This window comes from Monodon monoceros, unplaced genomic scaffold (genome assembly GCF_005190385.1).
Source record: "Monodon monoceros isolate NGI ecotype Baffin Bay Population unplaced genomic scaffold, NGI_Narwhal_1 Super_Scaffold_6, whole genome shotgun sequence".
NCBI classification, from domain to species: Eukaryota; Metazoa; Chordata; class Mammalia; order Artiodactyla; family Monodontidae; genus Monodon; species Monodon monoceros.
Window position 1 is genome coordinate 83,686,423 of NW_021703783.1, and position 17,569 is coordinate 83,703,991.

General features: G+C 37.1%; 1 protein-coding gene across 3 annotated transcripts in view; it reads right to left on the reverse strand.

Moving 5' to 3' along the window:
- Positions 1 to 17,569, reverse strand: part of SLC41A2 (solute carrier family 41 member 2) — a 128,836-nt gene that overhangs the window by 38,784 nt on the left and 72,483 nt on the right. For all 3 annotated transcript variants that reach the window (XM_029205370.1, XM_029205369.1, XM_029205371.1), the window contains exons 7-8: positions 13,456 to 13,603; positions 8,406 to 8,485 (exon numbers count right to left, since the gene is read on the reverse strand). In XM_029205370.1, coding sequence (XP_029061203.1) covers positions 8,406 to 8,485; positions 13,456 to 13,603 — 228 coding nt within the window. The remainder of the gene's footprint in view (positions 1 to 8,405; positions 8,486 to 13,455; positions 13,604 to 17,569) is intronic.

Here is a 17,569-nt window from a genome sequence, read left to right on the forward strand (position 1 = left end):
CATCATTTTATTATTTATTATTAAAAACTCTTAGCAAACCAGGAATTGAGGGATACTTTTTGTTGTTGTTGTTGTTGTTGTTTTTGCGGTACGCGAGCCTCTCACTGCTGTGACCTCTCCCGTTGCGGAGCACAGGTTCCGGACGCGCAGGCTCAGCGGCCATGGCTCACGGGCCCAGCCGCTCCGCGGCATGTGGGATCTTCCTGGACCGGGGCACGAACCCGTGTCCCCTGCATCAGCAGGCGGACTCTCAACCACTGGGCCACCAGGGAAGCCCGAGGGGTACTTTTTTAACCTGGTAACTACACATGCACACACGCACGCATACACTTGAAATCTGTGATATACAAAAGAGGTACTGCAGATCAATAAAGAGTGGTATAGATTTTTCAATAAATAGTACCAAGACAGTTATTAATATGCCAAAAAAATACCATGAAATTGGACCCCTATTCTCATACTATACACAAAAATCAGTTCCAAGTAGATTAAAGGCATCATGTGAAAGACAAAATAATTAACATAATTAGTATAGAAACTTATTAAAGTTTTAACCGCTCATGAAGTTAAAACCCCATCATGATCTCATCATGATCACCAGTTATATTTTTAAACTATAGCAGAATTATTACTTTGAATAGCTTCCCTTAATGTCAGAAATGCTTTCTCGCTATCACAACATACTCTCCATTTCTATTAAGAGCAAGTCTATCAGCATTTCTTTTTTTTTTTTTAGCGGTACGCGGGCCTCTCACTGTTGTGGCCTCTCCCGTTGGGGAGCACAGGCTCCCCTGCATCGGCAGGCGGACTCAGCCACTGTGCCACAAGGGAAGCCCCCAGCATTTCTTTTAAATTACTTAAATTCCTCACAGACTAACTGCACTACTGGAGCTAGTAGAGAGCTTTTAAAGATTGTCACATAAATTAATAACATTAATAAAAAACAGATTTTCAGCATACTAATTAGTAAGAGCTTTCAGTATCCATAAGACCTAATTTCTAAGTGCCTTATTGCTAGAATGAGCTCCACTGATAACAGGAAGTTTGATAGTATGAACAAATTCAGAAGGTTCATCAAAGGACTGCTTTAAAATCCAACTTCATGTTTTATTAAATTTAGAAATATATGTTTCCAGCAAATGTTTAGCACAGAATAGATTTCACACCATAGAATGTATTTCAAATTATGTCAATAATTCTTTTGGGCATTCTTAAGGGAACCTGAAATAAAAGTTCACTTTGTTCAAAAGCAAAGCCTTATAATCAACAGCACAGCAGATCTAGTATCTTCCATATATACCTACATATTTTGGCCATCTCCACACATCTCTGCATTTTCACCTCTCCTCCTTTCATGACTCCTTATCAGAACTCACACACAGGAACTGCTCTTTTAGTTTCAAGAAATGCAAAGGGATAGGGGAGATGTGTCTTCCATTTTTTTCTTTTTTTTTTTTTTTAAGAAGAAATACATGTAAGCCCCTCAGAGTGAAGACCCTTTCCTCTAAATGAGGGCAGGCACATTCACCTCTACCACTTCCTTCCAATGTACGTGTCGGCAACCTGATGAGTGACTTACAAGGTCTCCAAATTTTCTGCTTCCCTTACCCTAGATCATGCATTCTTAGTGGGGACAAAAATTTGTTCTTGGGGGGAGAAAAAAATTTTTCATTCGTTTTATGTATAAAGCACAGATATACATACAGTATAGAAATGGATAAATTGGGTATCTGTGATATTAAAATTTCATGGGTGGGAACATTTAGGGGAAAAAATGTTTTAAATGGTTCCCTCAGAGGGTCATAATGAAAAAAAGGTTGAGAAACACTGCCTCGATCGGAACTTCCCAAACCAGGATGCCTTGAATAGTTTACAGCTGTGTCAAGATACTGACCTTCGAAGCTCTGCAGAGGCAGGCTGGTTGCCTCTGGTTCCAAGTGGCCTCCTTCTTCTCCCTAGTGTGCCATCTAATATTACAATTTTCTGTGTGTGTCACAACATGAAACAGGTTGGGAAATCTATCTACCTTCTTGGGACAACTGAGAATGTCATTATATGTAAGGCCCTTCACCTTAGTCTCTCTTCAGGACTCCTTTTCTTACCACATTGAAGTAATAAGGGGTATCCTTTCTTTCCAAGGCTACTTTGTAGCCCATCATTCTGTGGACTTTGCCCTTTCCTTCTTCACCATCTCTCATGCATCCTCCATTACTCCTTTGCCTCCTTGTCAATAAACATACCTATATCCCTCCTACCTTGGAAATTCTTCATTTGGACACCTAGCTGTTATTCTAATTCTTTTCTTTTCATAGTCAACCATTTAATAAGAAATCTAAAAGTGCTACTTCCAGGATTTTTATTTTGTACTAAATATTTAATAGATACAGAAATAATATTTATAAAATACATATAAGCTATAAATAACCATATTGCAAAAACACCCATGTACCCATCACCCAATTTAAGAAAAGGAATACAGCATGATTTTTACATTTGAAGTACCCTATGTGCCCTCCCCAATCCCATGCCCTTCCTCGTCAATCAGAGTAACTATCCTGAATTGTGTTTTTCATTCTCTTGTTTTCTATGTTATGACCACATATATGTGTATTCCTAAACATCCTTTTGAACTTTATAGAAATGGGATAATTCACATATATTAAGTTCCTAAAATTCATCTTTGTTGTTATGTGAAATGTAATTTTTAAATTTTGATTGTTCATAACATTCTATCTAAGGCTATACCTTCATTTATTTAGCCATTGCTTCTACTCAACAAAAACTGAACTCTCAAATGACTTCCAAACCACTGAAGAAATGGTTCCTTCTGAATCATTTCCCCTGGCTACACTAACTGAGCTCATCCCTCTTCTAACCAATTGATCTCTAGCTCAACTCTTTCTGTCCACAAAATATTCACTCCTGGGATTGCTAACTTCTTTCAGTATCTAAAGAGCTCCTATCTAAATATTCACTCCGGGCTTTCCTGGTGGCACAGTGGTTAAGAATCCACCTGCCAATGCAGGGGACAAGGGTTCGATCCCTGGTCCAGGAAGATCCCACATGCCGCGGAGCAACTAAGCCTGTGTGCCACAACTACCGAGCCTGAGCTCTAGAGCCCGTGTGCCACAACTACTGAGCCTGCAAGCTGCAACTACTGAGCCTGTGAGCCACAACTACTGAAGCCCACGTGCCTAGAGCCCGTGCTCCTCAACAAGAGAAGCCACCTCAATGAGAAGCCCACACACCACAACGAAGAGTAGCACCCACTCGATGCAACTAGAGAAAGCCTGCGTGCAGCAACAAAGACCCAATGCAGCCAAAAATAAATAAATAAATAAATTTATAAATATTCACTCCTATCTAAAAAGCTTGTAGAATATACCAAAGAGGAGGAAATGCTGAGAAACCAATTTCTATGGTTACACGCAGGAGAAATTGTTAAGGAAAGTAATAAACGTTGCCATCACTGCTAGTTTTTTATACAAATAGTAAAAACCATATTTCTATTTATTTATTTATTTTTTGCCTTTTTTTAATGCACTTCACCAGTTCCTAAGTATATGAAATGTTTCGGGTACAATCTAAGTTGTGTTATTTAATAAGATAACTTCAAATTCGGTGACATGTACTTTGCAGCAAAACAAAGCATGTTCCTTAAACTCATGCATTTATTCATCCAGCAATTACCAAATCTTAACATGCTAGGCACTATCTCTAGGCACTAGAGAGTCATACAAAAAAGAATCATCATACAAAATAATTATGTATGTTAAAAGTATGCTGTGGAAGCATAGAAAAGAGAGCTTTTTTTTTTTTTTTGGCCATGTCACATGGCTTGCGGTATCTTAGGTCCCGAACTGGGGATCAAACCCATGCACTCGGCAGTGAAAGTGCAGAGTCCTGACCACTGGACTGGCAGGGAATTCCCAAAGGGAACTATTTTGCAGAAGAGGTGACATTTTAATTGGGTCTGAATGAATGAGCAGAACTTGGTAAGTAAAAGAAGGGAAGTGAGACAAAGGGAAGATCAGGTACAAAGGAATGGTATAGAGAAATGACATGATCTTTTTGAGAAAGCAACAAAAATTCAACAAGATGAGAATTTTAAGAATTGGTGGAGTGGTGGAGAAATGAGATTAGAGAGGGTGATTTTAGGGCAGATTGGGCTTACTGAGTATATTACGCTAGATAATTTGTACTTTATCTCCAGGAAACTTAACTGCGATCTTTAAGTAAGCAAGGGACAGTATCAGCTTTGTTGATAGGGAAGCTAACTCTAACAGCAGTATGGAGGATAGACAGGTTACACTGGGTGATAGTAGAGGCAGGGAGACAAGTTATGCAGATGTACCCAGGGAAGATGAATGAACAAAACCAGGGAGCACGGGGAGACAAAGTGTTGAGACTAACTCAGAAGATTTCAAAAGCAGATAAAAAGAGAGAGCATTTACAGAAAGGGAGTATGTGACTTTGGGATGTTTTGTTTGGGGAGATAATAATACCACTAACTGACAGGAAACCCAGAAGGAAGAGCAGGTTTGGGGGAAAGATAATGAGCTCAATTTGGAGCTTTGGATCTTCCATGTGGAAATATCTGTTTAAAGTATGGATCTGGAAGTGAATGAAGGTCAAGACGGGGGATAGAGAGCTGAAGTCACATAACTAAGACAAATGGTTCTCAAACATTTGCATGCATCAGAATCAATTGCTGGGTTCTACACTAGAGTTTCTGACATGGGAGGTCTGGGCTGAGGCCTGAGAATCTGCATTTCTAACAAGATCCCAGGTGATGCTGGTAGTCTGGGGACCACACTTTGAAAACCTCTGAACTAGGCAATATCCCTCATAAAGAAGGTGAAAAGTGAGAATAGAAGATGATCAAGAACAGAGTCTGGAAGAATACACATACTTAAAGAGGCAGATAGAAAGGGGGAGTTAGTGAAGGAAAATGGAGAAGAATTTTCAGAGAATGGGAGGAGAATTGGGAGAGATGCAAAAGGACAGATTAACTAGTATCAAACAGCTGAACAGAATGAAGACTGAAAACAAGTTACTGGATAAAGTAATTAGGAGGTCACTGTGGAGCTCAGTAAAAAAGTTATGTAGAGTGAGAGGGATGGAAAACATTGTAAGAAATTTTACAAGTACAGGCTACACTTTGAAAAGTTTGGTTGTAAAGAGTAGAAGGGAGAAAACAGAAGCTTGAGAAGGCAGAACACTGTGGGAAAGGTGATTTAGAATGAAAGAGTCGAGTACAATTGTAAACTAAAGAGGAAAGATAAAAAAAAAGAGGAAAGATGGAAGAGAGGAAGGTATGGAAGATACAGGAAAAGTTAAGATAACTGAGAGTAAGGATCCCATTGGAGGTGTAATGGTCTTAGATAAAAGAGTCTGCTCTTCTTCTGAGATGGAGTGAAAAAGGTTAAGAGTTGACACTGTTAGAGCTGAAGGGAAAGGAAGGAGAAGGAAGCTGGGAGACACCTGCCTAAAGCCTCTGTTTTCTCTGCAGAGGTGCCCTATAAGAAGCATTAAAGGTGCTTCTTCTGGAAGATGGAAAGCAGTGCCAGATGGAAATCTGAATCTACACAAAGGAAAGAAGAGTGCTGAAAATGTTAAAAATCTGGGGAAATGTACAAGATACCACCCCCTCATTTTTTATCTTTTTAAAAAATACTTGTTTAAAGCAAAAATAATGTTATAGGATTTATAGCAAAGTAAAACGTATGACAAAAAGAGCCCATAAGAAAGAGTGAAAATCCAAGTATACTAATATAAGGTTCTTATCCTTTATGTAAAGTGATATATTATTATTTGAAAGTAGACTGTGCTAAAGATATAATAAGACCTAGGTCAGTAGTTCTCAAAGTATGGTCTAGGGTTTAGAAAGAAGATTACATCCAGAAATTCCAAGCCCTCTCTAACAAAAGTACCAGAAGGGGAGACTCACAGCATCCTGTGGAAAAGAGATCTTTTTAACCTAATGTTTCCAAAACTTAGCTGACCACAGAACTCACTTTTCAACACCTCAAGGACTATTGTTACAAGAAATATATTTTTTAAAAATGTTACTGGTTCTGAGAGATGTTAATAAGCGTTAAAAGATACCCTCATCACAGTATCAACACAGATATGCCTTACTTTAAACAAAGTGTGTATTACCGTATCTCATATAACAGATAAATTAGTAGCTGTTCATTTTGAAGGAAAAAAGTCACAGGCTTTGGGATATCAAGCAGATCTGGGTTTAAACCACCATTTGCTAGATATGAGACCTTATCTTTATTTGAGGATTAAGTAACATAACATGCATAAAAGAACTAAACGTAATCTGCCACAGAGTAGGTACTCACTAAATAGCAAATGATGGGGACTTCCCTGGTGGTACAGTGGGTAAGACTCTGCGCTCCCAATGCAGGGGGCCTGGGTTCGGTCCCTGGTGGGAAACTAGATCCCGCATGCAGGCCACAACTAAGAGTTCGCATGCAGCAACTAAAGAAGTCCGCATGCCTCAACTAAGAAGCCCACATGCCGCAACTAAGAGTCCGCATGCTGCAACTAAAGATCCTGCATGCCGCAACGAAGACCCAGTGCAGCCAAAATAAATTAATAAATAATAAATAAGTAAATAAATATGGAAAAAATAGCAGACGATGGTGATAAAACAGGGAGGGGTCTTTTAAATAGTACATCTCAGCACACTTAAAATGAAATTCAGTTCTCAGAAGTTACAACTTTTTTGAGAAGCATGGAGTGAATCTTCTCAATCAATGTTTTTAAAGAGCATAATGTAACATAAAATGTGTTCACTGTGATACCCAACTAAGAGGTTTACTTACTGAGATAGAAAAAAGATTTTACCACTATGCCATGCCATACACAGACTTCCAATGAGGGCACTTTAGCAAACTGTTTCTTGTAAAAGGCAAAATAACAGAGATACTCACTAAAATCTTACTAATAACGGGGTTGTAATTTAAGTTAAATTTCTCACTGAGATGTTGGGCAATACAGTTCTAACAGTCATTGTTGGGTAATATTCATGCTAGTGAATTCATCAAGTAATAGTCACTGAGAGGATTCGGACAGGGGGAAAGAAAGTGATAGTTATTCCAGGCAGTGAAAATTAGATCTCTGTATGGCCACAATGCAAGAAGCAAGTCGCAATGATAAAGGATAAAGTTGTGTGCGTCCAAGAGCATATAGAGAGAGCCTTGATAGCTAGGCAGAAGAGTTCTAATTTGATTTGACAGGCAGGAGGAAACCACTGTCAAGTTCATCAGCTTAAAACTAATGTAATAAAAACAATGTTTAAGGTAGACCCATCTACTAGTGACATTCAACTTGCATTGAATAGGGAGTGAGTCAGGAAGCCTACCTTATTACTTGAATGATGGTTGAACTGAGACATTAGTAGACTACAGTAGTAAGACATACTTGTTATATAAATAAATGAACAAGTGAATTATGTTAATGTACAAATAGACAAGATTTGGTCATTATCTATTCAAAGAGGATGAAAGAGCCAGGTTGAATCAAATGGGTCCATGATGTTAAGGGCAGGTGATGGGGAGAATGGTGCTACCAGGAAAACTGGGAGGGGCATCTCTAGGGGAAATTTGTTCAGGTATCCCAAAATTAAAATGTTCAGTAAAAATTGTAGATATGAAATTAGATTTTAGAGAAGTTGCCTTTGTATAACATATTTCCTTATCCATAAATATACAAAAGTAATTTATATTAAATGTGTCATATATCCTGTGATACAGTTTTCCCCAGGTAGCATTATTTTAAATTATATTGGCTTAGGCTATACCGAAATCCAATTTAGTGAATACCAGCCCAAAAGCCAGTAGGACTGGATTAAATCTGTCTTTTTAAATGGAATTTATATAAAAACCCCTGTGAATTTAAGTATTATAATTCCCATTTTATAGATAAGAAAAAATATAAGGCAGATTTGAAAGGGATCAGCAGAGGAGTGATAGATTTTAATGGAGTGAATTGACTCCAGCAATGCTTAAACCTAGCTAACTCTAATTTATCCACAAAAATTGACAGGGACAACAACACAGCAGCACAAGAAAGCAGGTAAGCCCAAAGTTAATGATAATATAGAATTGGAATATCCTATTTTGCCACAGGAATCTTAAAAATCAGGTATGTCTGATTCTCAAACTAATATCTAGAGATAAGATTAAGTGAGAGTTCTTTTCAAAAATGTGTTCTGCATACTGAGAACATACAGTGTAGTTTCCACCATGAGCAACAACCTGGGATTGAAAATCAAATGAATAGAATGGGAAGATAGACCTCTTAAAATCTAAACTCAAAGGTTCCTGTTTGTACCTAAGAATATAGAGAGAGATAGGATATCATTATGAAACAGTATATCTAATTCTTACCGTTAATAACTGGTGTGTAAACAACAATCCCAGCCAAGTTTGGATCAGATACAGTTGTGTCCAGAATAAGGCCCCCAATGCTGAAAGAAACAAAAGCATATAATTTAGGGAAGAGGAAAGGAAATGTACTAATTTGAAGTTGTTCTTTACATACAAGCACCCCTACTTTTAAACATAAAATATTTAGACATTTGAAAAATTGAAAAAGAAAAAATATTCAAAGTAAAAATCACTGTCAAAAGCAAAATGGTGAAAACAAAACATGGGATAAGCTGTAGCCCCACGTTTCAGGGCTCTCCTTCTGGTCTACATGTTTACATACGTTACATGTAAAAAGGAAAAAAGCATATACTTTAAGTGCATTAAAATGTCTGGAAGGACATGTAAGAAATTATTAACAATGTCCACCCCTATAGGTGACACTGACAGGAGACTCATGGTCATTTTATATCCTTCTGTACTTATTAGTTTTTTAAAAACCATGTGCATTTATTACCCTTATAATTTTAAAAAAGGTTTAAAGAGTATCTTTTCATATTTGAAGTAAGCAAGCCATTAAAGAGATGACTTTTATTGGTTAAAACTAGATATAGTAGATTACAGTGTCTGACCATTGGTAAATTAAAACAATGAGTTGCAGCCATAGAAAGAGCTGATCTGAAGAACAGAGGTCTGGAAAAATAACATACAGCTATACAGAGGCAAGATATACACTCTCAGTGTCTCAATGGAGCTTGGAGATTTTTTGTTTGTTTGTTTCCAAGACCATTAACAATTGGTTAACTTCAGTCTGTTGGTCTACGTACTATAAAACAGTGTCAGTCCCAGTATTTCATGGTATCCTGTTGCCAAATCTTCCAGGAAAATGCAATTCACATTACAGAAAAATGAACTATATGCTGTCAGAGAACAGGGTTCATGGTCAAAGTATCAGATCAAATGTTCTTACCACTACCTGATAGTTAATATTAGGAAATTATTAAATCTTTACTATTTTAATTCTTTAATAATATAAATGAATGGCTAAATATGCCTAAACTGCTAGGAGTTCCCATTAAAAGGTATACTATAAAGTCTAAAAACAGTCATCCTTAGAAATATTTTACTACGTAATTTAAAAAACTATGTATTTCATAGAATAAACTAGTTATATGTCAAAGAATAAATCTCCATGCCAAAACACACAGATCATGCTGTGTATATAACATGAACACTTGCTAAAATACATTTTTAAATATTTTTATTACCCAGGTGATAAAAACTTATCATAGAAAAATTAGAAAATACAAACAAAAAGAAGAAAATAAAAATCAACCATAGGGCTTCCCTGGTAGCACAGTGGTTGAGAGTCCTCCCGCCGATGCAGGGGACACGGGTTCGTGCCCCAGTCCAGGAAGATCCCACATGCCGTGGAGCGGCTGGGCCTGTGAGCCATGGCCGCTGAGCCTGCTCGTCCGGAGCCTGTGCTCCTCAACGGGAGAGGCCACAACGGTGAGAGGCCCGTATACCGCAAAAAAAAAAAAAAAAAAAATCAACCATAGTTACATCATTCAGGGTTATACTGTTACCATGTTGATATATAGCCTCCCAGACATTTTTAAGTATATATATATATATATTTTTTTTTTAAATAAATTTATTTATTTTTGGCTGTGTTGGGTCTTTGTTGCTGCACACGGGCTTTCTCTAGTTGAGGTGAGCGGGGGCTACTCTTTGTTGCGGTGTGTGTGCTTCTCATTGTAGTGGCTTCTCTTGCTGTGGAGCACAGGCTCCAGGTTCACGAGCTTCAGTAGTTGTGGCACGGGGGCTCAGTAGTCGTGGCTCGCGGGCTCTAGAGCGCAGGCTCAGTAGTTGTGGCGCACAGGCTTAGTTGCTCCGTGGCATGCAGGATCTTCCCAGACCAGGGCTCGAACTTGTGTCCCCTGCATTGGCAGGTGGATTCTTAACCATTGAGCCACGAGGGAAGTCCAAAACATGTATATTTTTAAAAATAAAAACTCAAATTGTAAAAGTAGTTTTCTTCACTTGTATTAAATTTGATTTTTATCAAACAAACATACATGCATCATTTAAAAGGCGAAAGTACCACAAAGCTTATAAAATAGCCCCTAGCCCTAACAACACATCCTGCTCTCCACTAGCAACTCTTTTTAACTTCTTTAACTGTTTCTTCTGGCATTTAATCCTCTATTTCTAAACAGCATGTTTATACTATTTCTTGATTTTTAATTTTAGACATTTACCTAATGACGTCCACTATGGCAGGTGAGCATTTAGTCTCTCTTACCCTTCCCTCCCCACTTTAGTCCCTTCACAATTCCCTTCCTTCCTCTATCCTGCCAATCTGGTTATATTATAATTTTTGGTGAAATATTTAGGTTTTACTTTATTTTAACAGTGAAATCATTATTCACAACTGGGCCACAAAGTGTGTTGAGATCTCCCCATTTGTACTGTTTTGCCTTGTTTCATATTTTTCTTAATTTTTTTAGGTACTTATTACTAATTCAGAATCAAATTTGGAACAAAGTTAATGAATGGCCTCTGAATACATACTCATTAGGTAACCAATCAGTTCCCCTTTTTTTTTCCTTAGAGACATTCCTTCTTAAGGTCACTGTCTTGCCAACCTGGACAGTTGCTCTATAGGTCTGATGCTCAGCTGTCATTCTGTACCTTCCCTTCACCTCCCCACGATGGGTCTTGGTTTATGTACTATGACCAGGTCCCAACATTTCATGGGATCCTGTTGACCAAATCCTCCAGGAAAACACAATCTACATCATAGAAAAATGAACCACATGTTGTCACAGGTTTCCTCATTCCCGTGTCATCTTATTTCTTGATTATTTCCTCATTTTGATAGACATCTTCTCTCAGCTTTTATATGAGAGGGTATACGGGAAATAAATTTTTTGAGATCCTGCATGTCTGAAAGCTTCTTGAGTCTACCCTTATGTTTGCTTGATACAGTGAGCACGTTTTATGTTCAAAACAATTTTCCCTCAGAGTTGTGAGGGAATCACTTGGTGTTGCAGCTGGACATCATTCCAATTCCCAATCCCTTATACGCAACTGGACTTTTCTCTCTGGAAGCTTTTGGGATTTATGATAATGTGCTTTGCTTGGGATAATGTGCTACTCATTGTGCGAGGTACTCAGGGGGCCTTTTAAATCTGGAAGCCCATGTTCTTCAATTCTGGGGAATTTTCTTGTATTATTTCTTTGATAATTTCCTCTCCTTATTGTTTGCTCCAATTGTCCACCTCTTTGCTTTCTGGTCTACTTTCCAGGATAGTTCCTCAACTCTACCCTCAAGATTTTTCTTCTGATTCTTTTTGTTTCTACTATTTATACATTTTTAAATTCCCAAGAGCTCTTCCAATTTTTCAAATCCTCATTAGAAAATTCTGTTCTTACATTATAGATGCCATAACTTCTGTAATTTCTCTGAGGATACTGGTGATCGTTTCTGGAGACTTTTCAACTATGCCTGCAATTTTGGGGGAACGTTTTTGGTTTTTTTTTTTGTCTCTGTCATGTTAAAAGCCTTAACCAAATGTCTGGCGACCATTTACTGTCTGCTCCTCCTTAAGGGATACTGCAAAGCATATCTGGAGCTCTCTGTGCACAAGGGCAGAACTTGTCAGCAGGCAGGCCTCACTGAAGAATGATCAGATGGGCATGTAGCTCTTTCACTAAAGGATCCACAGGGTCAGTTTTTGCAGGTTTTTCTTTTGAGCTGATGAATTTTCCCAGAAATGAATTATCTAATTTTTTGCCTGGGGGTAAAAGCCAGAGTGCCAGCATTCTATGAGAAAAGAAAAGGAAGTGGGATCGGGTTTTCACTGTTCAGCATGTAGACTTTTCCTTAACTCTTGTTTTTTTATACAGTGTTTAATCCACAGCCTCACTGGTGCAGGTGATTCTAAATCCAGAGGCTCTATGATTTACCCTCTCCAGGGTTAATTCTTGTCTTCTATAGAATGGGAGGGGGCAGTCACCTGGGTGGTCAAGCTAGCAAAGGGCTTTTAGGTTCTAATTGCTTCTTACTCTTTCAACCAATCTCCTTCATTTCAGCTTTCAGAAGTTCTAAGTGCCTCTAAATCCTCCACCTTTTGGGGTTTCTGAGGCTCAGTTCAGCTTGCTTCTTATCGGTGTCCCCTTGTCCTGCAGGCAGTTAGGTTTTAGCTTTTTTCATTCTGATAGTTCAGTTAACAACCATAGAACCGATTCCTATCTTACTGATTTTGGTAAATCTTTCACCTACTGTCCTCTCTGCTCCCCTTCTGTTTTTGTGGTTGTATAGCTTTTTTATTCTTTTACTGTCATTTTAATAGCTTCAATAACGAAGAAGATAAACGTGTCAATCTACCATCTTTAATAGGAAATTCATATTCTTTTCTAGCTTTCTCCTTTCACCAAATGTATAACTAACACCTTTCCACATCAAAGGAATGTTGCAATGCTACTCTTGATGGCTGACTAATATTCCATTTTGTGACTATGCCACAATTTATTCAATCAACATCTGATTACTAGACATCTAAGGTGTTCTCTCTCTCTTTTTTGTTATTAAAAATTCCACTGTGATGAAGATCCTTACAACTTAATCACTTGCATAGATCCATAATTATATCTTTAAGTCCTGTCAGAGTCCTAGAAGTGGCGTAGTCAAATGGTATGTACATTTCTAAGGTTTTCTGATACTTATCCGAGCACTTACTGTTCAAAATAAGTAATGTCCTTGTCAGGTTAAAACTCACACAGACAAAGACAAACACCACTAAATTTTAATCATCAATCTGGTAAGGATTTGGTTGGGGAAAAGTTTGAAACTGGTAGCAAATGAGGTTCCATACATCCACTGATTTCAATAACTCTTGTCACTATATCCCTACTACTTGGGATAATAAAGAACTGACTGTATAAAATGATTGACCTAAGAAATAAAAACAGGCAATTGGTTTGTTTTAATATATACATAGATACATGCATATAGAATAACTGCCCCCCACACGCACACACAAACACACACTTTAATACTAACCTACTTATAACCATAGCTGTTATCACAGGCTCCCAGCCTGAGTGGAGAACCGTCCTTGTGGCTGGATGTTTGGCAGCTATTATAATCCAGATAGGAGTTAGAGCCAAGAAAAAGACACCAACTAATGGAGGAATGTAGTAATACGTCTCTAAAATTCAAAAAGAGACAACATTTCAATCTCTCTTATAACCATATAGCAAATGTAAGTATTAAAAGATTACCAGAAGATATGTTATCAAACATACTCATGCTATATACTTTCTATAAATTTCAAACAAATTGAAAACTATAGATAAGGTAAAAATGTTAAATAATGTAACTGAAAGCTAATACATTAATTCAACATTTATTGAAATAGTTATGTGACCTAGATGTGAACAACAACAGTAATAATAACAAGAATAACAACAGTAAAAAATCTAACATTACTTGACTCCTACCATTTTCCAAATATTGTGCTAAATGCTTTATGTTCATTGTCTCACTTAATTGTCCTCACAAGTATGAGGTAGAAACTCATTCCTACCTTATGAAGAAACTGAGGCTTAGGAGCTTAAGAACACCACTAAGAAATAGCAAGAATTGGGAGAAAATGACATCTGACACTGAAGTTATTTAGTGCTCTTAACTCCAAACTATAAAGTCTAATAGGACATTGTTTTTACCCATCAGGATCTTATAGCACAAGCATTCCATGGAATATTGGCCAATGGATTGATAATAGATATCCTCCTAATTCTGAATAGTGTTCCAATATCCAAAATGAAATTGAAATACTAGGTTTAATAAACAGATTTCTTCACTGCAAAATTACTCAGAACCTTTAATATGCAAAAATATGCAAACCAGAGTTTGGCCAGGCTACTTAGTTTCACATCTGATGTTACAACTTACCTTGGACGAGAAATTTAACTTCTAAAAAGAAAAACAAATATCGTATATTAACGCATATATGTGGAAGCTAGAAAAATGGTACAGATGAACTGGTTTGCAGGGCAGAAATAGAGACACAGATGTAGAGAACAAACGTATGGACACCAAGAGGGGAAAGTGGCGGGGGGTGGTGGTATGGGATGAATTGGGAGATTGGGATTGACATATATACACTAACATGTATAAAATAGATAACTAATAAGAACCTGCTGTATAAAAAAATAAATAAAATTTAAAAAGAAGAAATTTAACTTCCATAAATTTAAATTTCCTTATCTATAAAATGGTAAAAATTATTATAACTATTTCATGGGGTTATTGTGAGTCTTAAGAGAATTAACACATGTAATTTAACTAGAATAGAACCCAGGCACATAGTTAACATTTACTGAACACTTACTAGCATCATAATCATCATTGCCATTGTTATTAGCATCTTTCTATTTGTGACATACTCAGATAACAGAGTGCCAGGATATTTTTTTATACCTCTCTGTGGTAGATTGCCTTACTTGATCATAATTATTCATTCTCTCCCCATTCTTGTTAATGCTTTCCTATAGAGAGAGTTTAGGAAAGCTTATTGACTTTGGGCTTGGCTATTTGTCTAGCTTTGTAGACATGATGTATGCCATCTCTGAGCAAAATCTGAAATGTACTTTTGGAAATTACTAGAAGATTTATAAATATATGTAGATAGATAGATAGTAAACTGTTTTCAGACACTGACAACTGGTATTGCAGGACTGTGATCCCTGAGAGAGGGGAAAGAAATGAGATAAGCCCTACAATAGCCTGAGCTTTCTGACTAAAGGCACATTCCAGACCACAGCTCAGGAAGGGAGAATTTCAGCAGAGTGAGTCTAAGGCAGCAGGAATTTACAGGGAAGAATACTGGAGAAGAGGAAGCTATTAGAGAGGGAGCTTGCAAACTGAATACCAAGCCATGCATGCATAGGGTGAATTCCACAAGGCTAAGCCAAGACAATTGGGGAGTTGTAAACTAAAAAAATTCCCAGAGTGTACAAAGGGCTAGAAGTCATTTGAGATCTAACCCCCTAGATAGGAGCACCTCTTTGAAAACTGAGAACATTCAGTGGAGACCAGAGAAGGGATACTTCTTAGTAGTAGGGCTAGCCCTATTGTAATGTCTACGCTAGATCTATTCCACAATGCAGAGTACTAGCCACTATATGATCACAGCTAGATCTACTCCAGTGAAGCTTAAAACCAAGCCCTGTGAGGCTCAAACTAATCCACAAACAGCTGCCTACAAGAAAAAAGTCCATGAAAACTATAAGATGCTGATGAAAGAAACTGAAGACGACACAAACAGATGGAAAGATATACTGTATTCTTGGATTGGAAAAATCAATACTGTTAAAATGAGCATGCCACCCAAGGCAATCTACAGATTCAACACAATCCCTATCAAATTACCAATAGCATTTTCCACAGAACTAGAACAAAATTTTTTTTAATTTGTATGGAAACAGAAAAGACCCCAAATAGCCAAAGCAATCCTGAGAAAGAAGAACAAAGCTGGAAAAATCACACTCCCTGACTTCAGACTATACTACAAAACTACAGTAATCAAAAAAGTATGGTTCCAGCACAAAAACAGACATATAGATCAATGGAACAGAATAGAAAGCCCAGAAATAAAACCACGCACTTACGGTCAGTCAATTTACAACAAAGGAGGCAAGAACATATAATAGAGAAGAGACAGTCTCTTCAATAAGTGGTGCTGGGAAAAGTGGACAGCTACATGTAAAAGAATGAAATTAGAACATTCTCTAACACCACATACAAAAACAAACTCAAATGGATTAAAGATCTAAATGTAAGACTGGATACTATAAATCTCCTAGAGGAAAATGTAGGCAGAACACTCTTTGACATAAATTGCAGCAATATTTTTTTGGAACTGTCTCCTAGAGTAATGGAAACAAAACCAAAAATAAACAAATGGGACCTATTAAATTTAAAAGGTTTTGCACAGCAAAGGAAACCATAAACAAAACAAAAAGACAACCCACAGAATAGGAGAAAATATTTGCAAATGATGTGACTGACAAGGGATTAATTTCCAAAATATACAAACAGCTTGTATAGCTTAATATCCAAAAAACAAACAACCCAATCAAAATATAGTTAGAAGACCTAAATAAACATTTCTCCAAAGAAGACATACAAATGGTCAACAGGCACATGAAAAAATGCCCAACATCGCTAATTATTAGAGAAATGCAAATCAAAACTACAATGAGTTATCACCTCACACCAGTCAGAATGGCCATTATTAAAAAGTCTACAAATAATAAATGCTGGAGAGGGTGTGGAGAAAAAGGAACCCTCCTACACTGTTGGTGGGAATGTAAATTGGTACAGCTACTATAGAGAACAGTATGGAGGTTCCTTAAAAAGCTAAAAATAGAGTTACCACATGATCCAGCAATCCCACTCCTGGGCATATATCTGGAGAAAACCATAATTCGAACAGGTACATGCACCCTCAATGTTCATTGCAGCACTATTTACAATAGCCAAGACATGGAATCAACCTAAATGTCCATCAACAGATGAATGGATAAAGAAGATACGCAATGGAATATTATTCAACCATAAAAAGAATGAAATAATGTCATTTGCAGCAACATGGATGGATCTAGAGATTATTATACTAAATGAAGTAAGTCAGAGAAAGACAAATATCATACTATATCACTTATATGTGGAATCTAAAAAAATGATACAAATGAACTTATTTACAAAACATAAATAGACTCACAGACACAGGAAACAGACTTATGGTTACCAAAGGGGATGGAGGGGGGAGGGGTGGGGGGATGGGGGGGAGAGATAAATTAGGTGTTTGGGATTAGCATATACACACTATCATATATAAAACAGGCAAACAACAAAGACCTACTGTACAGCACTGGAAACTATACTCAATATCTTGTAATAACCTATAATGGAAAAGAATCTGAAAAAGAGTATATATATATATATATATATATATATATATATATATGTATGTATGTATGTATATGTATAACAATCACTTTGCTGTACACTTGAAACTAACACAACATTGTAAATTAACTATACTTCAATCTTTTAAAAAAAGCAAAAAGCAGAACAAATACTCTGTAAGGAAAAAACAGTCAAGCAC